Source organism: Chaetodon auriga, chromosome 9, assembly GCF_051107435.1.
Source record: "Chaetodon auriga isolate fChaAug3 chromosome 9, fChaAug3.hap1, whole genome shotgun sequence".
In the NCBI taxonomy this organism is placed as follows: domain Eukaryota; kingdom Metazoa; phylum Chordata; class Actinopteri; order Chaetodontiformes; family Chaetodontidae; genus Chaetodon; species Chaetodon auriga.
In genome coordinates this window covers 22,057,299-22,070,401 of record NC_135082.1, presented here as the reverse complement: position 1 = coordinate 22,070,401, position 13,103 = coordinate 22,057,299, and the positions used below count along the sequence as shown (strand labels likewise).

The 13,103-nt window shown below is 42.2% G+C and overlaps 1 protein-coding gene across 1 annotated transcript; it reads left to right on the top strand.

Annotated features, from left to right (window-relative positions):
* The first annotated feature begins 414 nt into the window (after positions 1 to 414).
* Positions 415 to 6,029, top strand: rnf212 (ring finger protein 212). Its single transcript, XM_076738527.1, has 12 exons — positions 415 to 523; positions 1,287 to 1,348; positions 1,471 to 1,545; positions 1,686 to 1,742; positions 2,003 to 2,061; positions 2,145 to 2,204; positions 2,874 to 2,938; positions 3,546 to 3,606; positions 4,546 to 4,588; positions 4,730 to 4,784; positions 5,706 to 5,775; positions 5,909 to 6,029. Exons 1-12 carry the CDS (start codon positions 415 to 417, stop codon positions 6,027 to 6,029), a joined length of 837 nt encoding a protein of 278 aa, XP_076594642.1.
* Positions 6,030 to 13,103: the final 7,074 nt, after the last annotated feature.

Sequence of the window (13,103 nt, the reverse complement as noted above, 5' to 3'; positions counted from 1 at the left end):
GTTAATAATATATATATGAATATGTATACGCAGAATAGTTAGCTAACTTCTTCAGATCGTTACTGAACAAACTAGGGGTATGTCTGCGGTTAAGTGCGCAGTTAGGACGTGACGTTTGACGTAAAACTTCGCTAACAGATCCGTTGTTTAGCTAACGTTAGCTATATGTTAGCTTCACTTGCAGCGCGATACCTTTGGTAAGATAACACATCTACATGTAATTAATTGTAACAAGTACTTAGCCAAAGTTGTCCTGAACTTAAAAGAAATGCAGAAAAGGTTTGTAAGTACTTAATGAAGGTGGCAGTTGTAATACCACTTAGCTAACTTTAAACCCCCCCCAGCAACAACGATTTAGCAAAGTAAATTAGCTTGCTAATATAACGCTAATCTTATCTTGTTGCAGATCTTCAAATGTCTTACTGGATTTGCTGCAACTCCTGCTTCCTTCCCCCCAGTGCTGACCGAAAACTGGCTGTCACAACCTGTGGCCATGTCATCTGTAGTGTCTGTTATCTGAAAGGTAGAAAAGGCTTATGATTCAAACAACAGCCATGACAATTACTGGGGGGTATGTTTGATGCATTAAAAAGTTCAGCACCTTATCGTCCCCGCAGTTGTACTTTGCTGCCGCAGGAAGGTGAAAGCGTGATTAGACAGGGACATCTGTTGGACTTCAAGTGATATTGCAGACGACTCAGGTTTACACCAGGTGTACTCAAGCCAGGAGCACCAGCTTAACTTTTCCAATATTAAGTCCTATCAAAGGACACAAAGCAGCCCCCCCTTTGAATAAACTTCCCCTGAGGAAGCCACATTTTAGATAGTATTTCTTGACACACTGGGTTTGGTATTGTTCTTGGCTAAGAGAGTGAAATCTCTGATTTCGTCCTGTTCTGTCAGCAGCTGCTTCTGGCAATACCCTCAAATGAAATAAGAGTGAAATTACACCATTCAACATTGGATACGAAAGCTCTTGTAGTGCTCCTGGAGGTCCCTTGCTCCCACTTTGGGAGCCACTCATCATATTCAGAAGCCAGGGGTCTGTTTCTGACGGCTCTAATCTCAATCAAACTCTCAAGAGTTTGATTTTATGTTAATTCAGTGTGACTTGCAGGGTTAGACTCAGGGGTTACACTTAATTCATTTGTGGTCTCAGACAGAAGCACCACGAGAACCACTTTCTGTTCAGTTGCTGTATTTGATTTAGAGCCTATATGTCCTCTATTCAGTATGAGCAATGAAAGATTATGCATTTTATTAACATTATGTCTTTTTTATATCAGGCAAAGAAGGGAAGTGTTTAATATGCAATGCCAAATGCCAAGTATCCCCTCTCTCTGACAAAGTAAGCATCTTTCTTTTAACTAAACAGCATCCTCGGGGGGACAGTTTACATCTTTAGAATAAGACTGAAATCATTTCACAATCCGACTGTCGTTAGAGTCACATGAAATGTCTTCGTTTCAGAGCAGCTCAGAGGTGAAGGCGCTGTTCACCGACATCAATGTTGTGGCGACCAAACACTTAACAGAAATCAGCAAAGTTTGGTTATTTTCCACCTTCACATCATAAAATATTAAAAGCAGTCTTGTTAATTGTTATGCAGAGTTACATATGAAATGTGTGAATTTTTACTTTATTAGTGCAGACTCAACATAGCATTGTTTCTTCCTGTTTCTCAGGTTATAATGTTCCAGGCAAGACATCAAAAGAGACTGTTGACTTACTATCAGCAAAGGGTGAGAGATGCCACTCTGTGTTGCTGCAGTGGGTGTTTGTTGACCTGAATGTCTTTCAGGCTTCGTTTTTCTACATTTGGCATTTCATAGACTGTATGTTTGAGGTTCAGTTCTACCCCATTCTATTAATTTTTCTATGTAGAAAACCATGTTGAATGTATGATTTTGCTTCCTACTAAAATAGATTTAAACACTGCTTGCAGTATAACATAGCCACACCTGCAGTGCAGGTGCATCACTAACCATTTTATCAATTACAGAATGAGAAACTAGAAGAGCGATTCGTCAAGATGAAGCAAGAAATGCAGCACATGACAATGTAAGTTAAAATAGGTTTCTAAGCATTTTCATAGACATTCCTAAATTGCAGTTCATCTAAGTATGTTTTTGTCTCATTTAAAGGAAGCTGAATGAACAAAGCGCCTACATTACGAAGCTGGAAACCTCTCTTCAGCATCAGAGGTACAGCAGAGAGATGGATCTCAATAGAGCATGAAATGAAAACGACCCCACTAACAATTATCAATTTCCTGGGCTTGAGAAAGAAATACTGTGATTACAAACAATCCAGCCCCCTTTTCTTGATTGATTTATATACATATTTAGGTGCATTATTTCTGGACTATTTTATTTATTATTCATCAATATCCTTTTCTGTAGGCGATCTTTTTAGCCCCCTTCATTCTCATGCATTAGTGATCTTGATGCTCATGAAATAAAATAAAGAAAATAAAGCCTAAAATAGAACTAAATAAGGATCTATGGAGGCAGGTGATGCTTGTAATGATTTGAAATTAAATAGCGGTGGTGTGTCCCTCTTTGAGTTTGACAGCACCTCAGCATATTAAGTTTTTACATCCAGCCGGCTGTTATGCCTCTCCTCTCACTAGGTGTCACTCCTGGCACATCTACTCCTGGCCTGTCCCAACCACAACCAACACTGAATTCATTCAAAGAGATGAGTGAAAAGGCCAGAAAATCTCTGAACCAAACTCTCAAAAGATTATTTGTCTGACTTGAGTTCACCTTGAAAGGAGAAGAGACTTCACCTGTTCTCTCCTTCTAGGATTCACACTAACAGTGATGTTTTGTTGGAAATGATTAACCTTGTTTATTACTTTTCTCGCTCAGTGCCAAAGTTTCATCAGTGCCTCAGATGAGCCACAGCTCCCACACTGCACATGGACATAAATCAGGTAACAGCAATCTTAGAATTTAATGTCACTATTGTATTAGTCTGTATGGCAGACAGCCATCTCAGTGTATGGCACCTATTTAATCTGTAGTGTCTTAAAGCTGGCACTCACATTTTCATAGATACCATGATTTTATTATACTATGCAATCAGTATACATGTACTTGGTATATACATGTAAATTGCTCTGTCATGAGTGCAGTGATCCAAGCTGTTGCTGCTGCTGCTGCTGTTGAAGATAATGAATATTAAGCTCATTAATAATAGACAGTATATTATATTACTCAAGTCAAGGCTAACGCTTGTTGCATAATGTCTGTTCCAGAAAACTCTTTTTGTAATGCTCGTAAGAAAATATACAGCCAAGCAGGACGGGTTAGTGGTTGAGAAAAGGCACATTCAGCAGGCTTATGGAGCAAAACCAGAAACTCTTGTCCAAATAGGCCGCTGACTGGCCATAAATCTGGCTCAAGACATGTCTTTGTGGTCGTATCACTGAGCCATGCATTTTCATTCATTCCATGCATGGCCACTAATGTCTCGTCATCATTAATACATAGTGTAAAGTGGTTGCTGATGCTGTGGGTCTGTTTCTTGTTTGGTGTTAGTGGTACAGATCCCATATAACTCCCCCTTGTCTCTCTCAAGACACTCCTCCACGACTAATGTGTGAGTATTCTCCCTCCATAACTGTTCCTGTATCTCTTTAACCTTCTTCTGTGTTCATCTTTGATTTGCACTCTTCTCACCCCCACCTCAATCTCTGTCTCTTTTTACTTATTACTTCTCACCGTAAGGGCGAGAATGTGTTTCACAGTGCAAACATGCTATATCCTGGGTTCAGCTCCGGTGTCTCGTGTTAGCTTTAGCTGCTCTATAGCTTTGCCCTGCCCTGCGGCTGTCTACACACACATACACACCTGAATAAGCGAAGCTTCGCTTGGCTTTAGTCAGGATTCCCTATTGGGTTTCCCAGACACCGTTGACACAAGATTGATTGGCTGCTCGAGCTTAATAGTACAAATGTTGTTTTATCCACTGAGACTTTAGATTCTTCCACTGAGAGAAAGCAGTGCAGATGATGGATCGCGGATATTAACCCCACATGCAGTATTACTGCCGTGCCTGCAGGGTCACTTCAGTTTTGATGTAAAAAGTAAATGAATGATTTGTTTGCCGATAAGGTTTTCATGGAAACTGGAGCATATAATGACAAAGGGATAGAATAATACATTTTATTTATAGAGTGCTTTTCAAATTTTTTTGATTTTTTTTGTGAATTTGATTAAAAATCTGACTGTTGTGCAAAATCAAGACTTAGTCTATGTTGTAGAGAAGCGACAAGCCTCTTTTTTCAGCTCTCAAGTTTTGGAGAAATGCGCAGTGTTTAATTATTGTTTTTATTTATTTATTTTTTTACCTTAAAAGCAATGGATGCATAGAGTTACTGAAATACTAAAGAACTTGCTATTGAAATGATGTGCATCATTATGAATTGTAAAGTAAAAATGCTGTTGTTAGTTAGATGTTGTCATACAAAGTTCAGGCATCACTGCGGTGCTCAGCCAGCTGAACCCAGCAGCATTAATGACGTCTGCTCTCCTGCAGCACTGAAAACATGGAGGTGGATGAAAGGAGTCTGTTCAGGAAAGTGAGTTTCATTATTTCACCTTCCAGTTCTTCTGTGTAATGATGATTTAAGACTTTAGTACACGAAGAATAAAAGTTCTGACTAACTAGCAAATGAAAGTCTTGATTTGTGCTGTTTCTCCGCTGTGTCTCTGTCTTTCAGCCCAACACTGTCTCCAGGCTGTCATTAATCAGTCCTCCACAAGACGGACGAATGGGTCTGTGCTTTGCTCTGTCATCTGTCATAAAACCTGCTTTCGCCTGTCACTTTGGGAAGATGTGTTGTCTGTGTCAAGATTTGCTCATAACCTTGGATCTGCCTTGGCGATCTCTTGAAGTCATAACTCTGTTTCATTACATCAGTGCAGTTTCACAACCCTCATGGCATTAAAGACACTTTACAGTTAAGTCTTAGTGTCTCTCTGCCAAAGATATGCACCAAAAAATGCATATTTCTAAACGAGGTGTAACCTTGACTCTGACATAATTGCACTATAATCATCTGACAGAAGCATCATGCAGCCCAGCCTCGTGTGGGGTTTACGGACTCCACGGTCGATCACCCACGGTGATAAACCAGTACAGGTGTTGGCTGTTGTTATGTTTAGGGTTACACCTGCTGAGCTCCTTCTCTTTGATTATGTCATTTAGTTCCTTTAAGGATTTGACCTCCATTGTGGCAGATAAATCAGGTGACAGCATGTCACATGTGTGAGTGTCTCAGTAAATGTTGTACTGAAGGAAATCATAACATTTAACCAGACGCAGATTTTTTGGGGCTAATCAAATGCTTGATTTAATTTATTGTTGTTGCTAAATAGGGGTGACATTTAATCTGTCTGTAGCAGAGAGTTGTGTACTTGCTGTCGGGGTTTTGCCCTGTTGGATGTTAACATGTTCGACATTGTGTGAAGTGAAAAATGTGAGATACTCTGGAAGATGACTCACCCATTTATCTTGTCTTCCTGGAGGACTTTCCAAATGAAACAAGCTCATATGATGGAAGAAGGGACACATAAGCTCATAATGACCCAGAAATATCTACTTTAAAAAAAAAAAGAAAGAAAATCATTATGGCCATTGTGTCTGTGTGACCTGTGTTAAGGATTAACGTAGGATCTCTCTCGTGTTATGTTCAGGCACCATCCCTCACAGATTGTCCAATCAGAACACACTGGCCAACCATACAGCTCGCTCAGCCACAGTCAGGTGACTACTTTCATTCATTGAAGGCATCATAATAAAATCATAATAATGCAAATGAATTCTCGTTATTCAACCATGTTGCTCGCTGTGTAAAATACGTAACAGCAGTCACTCCTCCTCTCCTCTCTCCTCCCAGTCGATCTCCGGTGACCCCAGATGTTTCATACAGCCAGAGATCTGGATGGAGGTCTCCGGTCTTCAAACCGCCCTCCTCCTTCAGACACTCCATGTCCTCCCTGGTCTGCTTCACTCCTTAACCAACACATGTCATGAAACCTTCAGAGCAAAGTTCCTTATAGAACCTGCCCACTGACATGTATATAGAGGTATTTTTTTTTGAGTTGTGGAATTAAATTGGCCTGACCGGGATGTATCGTACTGTACAGTGGTGACTAAACACAGGTTCTGTGTTGCTGAGTTGCATTCTTTTTGTCTTACAATCAATTAAACTGATGAAATAATGACATGAGCCTTGTTGAATGAAGTATGGTCTGCAGTATTTTGGATTTCAGCTTTGGCTTTCTCATAAGCATTTTGATCACCCTGGTACGATTCGGTATTTATCCAGATGAAATCAAGACACGTTTTCCTGAATTTCTGTGGTAGTGACTGACGTGGGGTCACAGCTCAGGTTATCCATTAGAGTTTGAGTTGTTTCACCGTGTTGTTTTGAAAGTGAATTGCTTTCACTAATCCAGCAGAGAGACGCACAGGCCTCGACCCACAGAGCCCTGCGAGCCTCTCGCCGAGGGCACGATCTGACGTGACGCTCACTGTGCAGCACCAGCACCTGTTCAATCTACAAAGATAAACTGGGATTATGCTTGAAAAAATACATCCATTTACTGGATCCTGTGAGACCAGGCTTCAGGGTTGACTGACAAATGCTGCAGTCACATCAACAATAGCTTCCGCACTCCTGGCCTGCTGCATGTAACCTCAGTAACACGACTCGTGATTTCACCCTCAAATCTTGTTGCAAGTGAAGGCAAAGCAAAGTGTATCCAAATAGAAACATGATATCACCTGAAGTCATCACAGCAAGGAAAAGCTGACGCGGTGAAGCGGGTGGCGAGGACGGCCAGATGTGTTCAGACAGGTCGATTCTCTCTTTGTCGACCTGCGTTTTTGCCTCTATTGTCCCCGGTTGTCAGGGTGGTGAATGGTGTCTATTGAAGCGGGCTCAGGTGTGACTGTGTGTGTGTGTGTGTTCTGGGTCTGTGCACACTATAATCAGGCGCTTACGAGCATGTGTGTGTGTGAAGTTAAAGGGTATTGTACAGAGTCAGTAGGGCTGATCCTCCTCTGCGCTCCAGCGGGATTTGAAGTCGTTTCCTGTTTTTTAAGGTCCACTTAGAGAGGAATAGCTCCCTGGGGCAGACTAAGCTGTCATGGTGTCAGACCCTGACAGGGAGAAGACTAAATCAGAATAATCTCTCCCTTATGCACACACACACACACACACACACACATACACACACAAACACTGTGCCGTCTCTTGTGCTGTACCTCACACAATTACAGTAATATTATAATTTTCTTTTTGAATGAAGTCACACTGTTCTGTTCTCACGCACTAAGATACCTCCTCCCTCTTTATCTCTCTTCCCCTCTCTTACTTTCTCCTCTGCACACACACTCTCACACACACACACCTCTGCATGGCTCCAGGCTGTACAAATGAGCCCTGCCACTTCAGAGAGCTAAAGAAAACTATTCTGATGTCAGTGGTAATTATTCAGCAGCGTGTTCCCACAGCTTGTCCACCCCTCCCTCTCGCTCTGTGTCTCTACATCTCCATCTTCCTGTGTGTGTGTGAGTGAGTGTGCATGTGTGTGCGTGCGTGTGTGTGCGTGTGTGAAAGAGAAGCTTCTCTCTTAATCTGATCCAGATTTCACACTTTGTCACTCAGTATTTCATTCTTGTACCTTTGGTGCTGTAAGTGTAATCCCCTCTAGGCAAGACACGACATGAACTAAATGATTTCACACTGGAGCTGTTTGTTTTCGGAGGTGCACACAAAGTGTTCCTGTGGAGCCTTACGGTGTGTAATCTGTGATCCCTTTACCTTTACTGTTTAGCATTCAGTGGAACAGAGCTAACGAAGATCCACCAGAACTTATCCCCCAGATGTATAGGATTTTTTTCTAGACTGTCTATAATTTTCATCAGCACTCTTTGGTATGTGTGACCCGGCTATTAGGGGGCATAAGGCAGAAAGACTGAGCATCCTTGTGTGTCATTACACTGGACATCCTGCTGGTATTTTTAATGCATAGACTGTAAAGCATGCCTGCGACACAACAAAAAAAAATCCACCCAAAAATCCTCCATAACAGCACAAAGGAAACCCACAAATATGTTGTTGAATTGTTTTGTTTCATGTTTCATTTCATCAAAACAAAATACCAAAATAAGTTGTTAAATGAATTGTTTCTGATTTAATGCATAACAGCTGAAGAGGGATTATTGCACTGACAATCTCATTATTTTATATTTGATGTTACATAAATTTTCTAAATTGACCTCAGAAAAAATCCTTATTTATGTGTTAATATTCAGTCATATTACCCAGTTCTTGGTGATATTCCTTTCCATAAATATAAGCCATTACAATCATTTACTGTACGTTGCTCTGACTTGACATTAAATTGATCGCCCTGTAGGTGGCACTGTAGTCTATCTCAGCCTTGTATAAATCACGATAACTCCAGAATACATTCCTCTGCAGTGTGTGAAGGCCTTTGGACCACAGCTGCCCCTGATAGGGATCGACAGGATGAGGAAGGAGCGTTCAGGAGGTCTCACACACGCACGCACACACACACACACACACACACTCACACGCACACACATCTATTAACATCTGCTGCTTTTGAAGAGGGTGAAAAGGATGTGATCGAGGAACTGCTGGACACACACACGCAGTTTTGTTGCATTTTAGCGGAAGAGAGCCGAATAGGGGCAGTTATGAGTCAAAGAGGAGCAGGTGAGGATGGGTGACCTGGACCACTCGTATTCTCTTCAACACACACTCACGCACACATAAACAGGCATCCCACATGTGAAGGCAGGCAGGCTGTTGCCTTTGAAGGGGCCCGGCCTCCTCCAACTGTCCCATGCATGCTTGAGTGATGTCAGCGCGGCTGTGGAAAGATTCCTTTCCTGTCACACACACATACACATACACACACACGCACACACACACCTTTCTTATCACACACAATCTCTTTTCACACACACCAGCTTACACTGCCTTTTTTACTCCTTTCTCAAACAAATCCGCACACACTGTTGCTTGCATAACACACACACCGACTCTGACTTTCTTCCTCTCTTTTTCTCTCTTACACACACACACAAACACACACACACTCACACAGCAACACACACTTGGCAGGATGTGCGGGGAGAAAAAGGGGCCGAAAGACAACACCGAGATTAGGAGGCTTTTGTCACGGCTCTGTGGCAGACTTTAAAGGCCTTGGCTCCCTTCCCCCCTGCCAGATTTCTTTCTTTTCTCACCCTGTCTGTCCACATCCCTCTCTTTTCACAGGGGGAAGGTAAACATTTGGTACAGAGAGACAGAGGAAGGGTGGAAGGGAGGGATGGGTGGAAGAAGGATGGAAGCCGCCTGTTGCCCCCTTTTAGCCTCTTTTTTGTGTTTTTGTTTTCCTAGTTTTAGTGGCGGCTTTGTGGCTGCGTGGAGGATGAGTGGGGAGAGGGAGAGGTATGCAAACAGAGCAGCGCTTCAATGCCAGCCAGGTGTCTGCGTTGTTCCCATCTCTCTGTACGCCAGTGTGTGTGCGATGCATGCATCTGCGCTTTGTGTGCGCGCATATATGTGCAAACTTCTATGTGTATCCGGGCGCACATGTTGCATATGCCCTTTCCATCTCTTGCAGGTGAGTGTGTGTATGTATAGGTATCTTTCTGGTTTTCTATGAGGAGATGTGTGTTATGTTCTCTCCCAGGTGCGTGTCTGTGTGTCAGCCCTTCATGGTCACTGACTCCATTCACCTGAGCCATCCTCTCACTGTGAAAAGGCAGTTGCCGGTAAAAAGCCCTTTGGACAGCTTCTCTTCATCACCAACCACAGCTGCTGTTGACTCAAGCGCCCAGGAATCTCCTCCATGGGTTCACACCCTTTTAAACCAGCCAACTGCACACCAGAACCCACTCTGCGAGCGAGCAAAAGGTCCTGCAAGACCTCAAGGTCTACAGGACTAAACATTTGCTCTGGCAATGGACACGATTTCGTCAAAATGCCAAAATGCAGCCATCTTGTTGGCAAGAAGAAGTTGAGCTGCAATGGGGAAGAGCAAACCTTCACCCATAATTGTGATGGCTTACTCAAGTATGCTCACTATTTGGAGCACCAGGCAAATGCTACAACTTTTTAGAGAAAACTTGACAAACGTGCCACATTAAATCGATGTTTCTCTCTGTGTCAAAGAACCACTAAGCAGTTGTAAAAAAATAAATATGTCCATACATATATATTGACATTGCTATTTGAAATTAGTGACGTTGATGGACGGTTCACGTCAAAAGAAAACAAAAGAAAACAGTCTCCTCAACCCAACAAAGGATTCATCCTTCATCTCTTCAGCTCAGGAATGTCTTCGGTGAATTCACACCCTCCTGCCACACTGTGATTCACACATTTTTTCTTTCTAAGAAATTTTTGTAGGAACCCTTTTAAGTGTCCACCTTTGAGTTCAGGCATCTCTCTGCAAAACAACAACAATCAACATTTTTTCTGTGTTTGATCGATGTTCAAATGACTACATCCCTGTTGACAGTGGGAGGAAAGATTTCAGGGGATTCACACTTGTCTACTAAACCAACAACAGCCCACTGGAAGTGCACCAGTGAGAAAAAGGCTTGTCAGACTGAGAAAGATGAAGGCTGCGTCATCCATCCAGTTAAACTACAGACAACCTGCATTTAAATGTGATGCCATGTCAACTCAAAAGAAGGTATTTCCTCCAGCTTTCACTGCAAAGACTTTACGTGAGCCATGGATCTCAATTAAGAGCTCATTGAACATTTTGAGGATGTCTGTGATGGACATTCCTTTTACAACATCAACAAATCCTTAAAAAACAACAAATACAAACAATAATATATACAATTGTTAAGCGTATTAATGCTAATTGTAATAACCGATGATGTTGATGAAATGACAAATCAAAGCAGAGACAGGTGGGACAGAAGAGTCTCTGTGACGTCTCCTCCTCCCCTCCTGCTCTGCGACACCTCCCTGATCTCCTCCATTTTCTCATCTCCTCTCATCACAGCAGAGCAGCAGAGAGCTTAACACATCTATCAGCAGCTCAGCTCTGTGTCATCCTCCTCCTCCTCCTCCTCCTCCTCCTCCCTGCTTCTCTTCATCCTACTCCTCCTCTGTCTGTCCTCCCCATCTTTCTCCCCCCTGCTCTTCAAGTCAACCAAATGCACAGGAGATAACCAGGAACACAAAAAGCAGAAAAGGGCTAATCTCTGAGATAAGAAAAGAATGAGAGTTGAATGTCAAGGAGGAGAACAACCCAGGAAAGTCACATATTTACCTTATACAGTATCTTTAATCAGTTAATCAGGCCTGTTATTTCTCCTGCTCTTATCTCACTCTTACAAAAATGCAGAATGTAATATGTCTTTCATAGCTTTAAATCTTACACCTCTGATTTTTATGTGTTACCAGTGAAGCTTACCAGATGCATAGAAATCAAAGGGAGGCAGGATTTATAAGGTTAGGTCACATATTCAAAACTGCAGATTCCTGTGAGGTGATTTCCTTCTTTGTATATTTTCAGCGTTTCTTTCCTCAAACTGCTTTTACTTTCCCCAGCCAATCAACACATGATGCCTTCCCTGAAATCCAGTGGCACACAAGAAGGGATGAGCTTTATGTTCTCTGTCACACTTATTTCTTTGAAAAAAACAGAAGAAGATTTGGTGGCGAGCTCAAGCAGCAATTGATTACTTACAGAGGTACAAGGGCCCAAAGGGGTTAGGGGCCGCTCAGCCTGAGCCACTGCATGAAGCGAATGTTATTAAAGCTGCCCTAATCAACATCTTTATATCAACAATGGAGCGATAACGATGTGTAAAGTGAATGGGGCTGCTTGTAGTGACAAACTCACAGAATACGGAGCGTTTTAGCATTTGTCAGCTCATTGTTTTGGTTTTGCTTCCTGTAACTTTATTGTTCACTCTCACCGCTCTCACTAACCTGGTTTCCAACTGCAGCAGGCAACTGTTTACACCTAAAATGCTCTGATAAGCCCACTGTACACTGCCTGCATCGAGCTGGTGAACACAGTTAAGCTGCTAAAGAGTCAGAGATTTTCGTCCAGAGTTGGTGGAAACCGAGTTCAAAGGAAAGTGAACATTGGAACAGAAAACACAAATTAATGCTAATGTAGCTCCGAGTCTTCTGAATGCGTAAATAGGCGACTGTTTGCAAACGTGTTGGCCATATTGACTTAATAACGTAATATTAAGTTAATGTTGTGCTTACAGCTTGGTCTGCTGCCCTCAAGTAGCCAAAACAAATGATTAAAGCTGCTTTAAGGAAAGTCAGAGTTAAGCCAAAGGTACGTCTGTCCTGTGCTGTGACAGCCACAGATGCTCAACGGGCCAATTCAGGAGTGCCACCTACAGATGCTCATCCGTAAAAACCTGTTGAACATGCACAAGTTTTAATTAATTTATTATTATCGTATTATGTTTCCATGGCCGGCCCTGTTGCCACCTCCACCCTTTCGCAGTGCCCCATCTGTTTCATTCAGCAGAGACGCTGGGCCTTCACACCCTCCATCTGCACGCACTGCACGTCCATCTTTCATCCCTCCAGACAGACACGCTGACAGATGAAACACCGGCTGCAGCTCTCGCAACTGAAGGACTACAACTATTTAGAGAAGGACGTTCACTTAAAGAGTGTCCCACGGCACACTGAGGTATTGTGCTGCACTGGACTGGAATCTCGCTCTGTGAGGTGACAGAGAGGCAGAAAATTTAAGGCGTGAGAGACGTGGAAAAAGAAGTAAAAGGACAATTACACATTGATTTAACTTTTTTTAATGGCACCAATAACATGATTACAGTGGGAGAAAACGAAATTTTAACCTAAATGACAATAGACTGTACAGGATTGTCGATACAAAGATTATTCATAAAATTTCGTATATTCCGTCAGCACGTATAAATACAGTATCTTACAATGACATGAACATGGTATTTGCTACATAGCTTACATTACTATTATAACACAAAATCCACTCATGCACTATAATGCCCAATTATATGAAACAAACAAACGT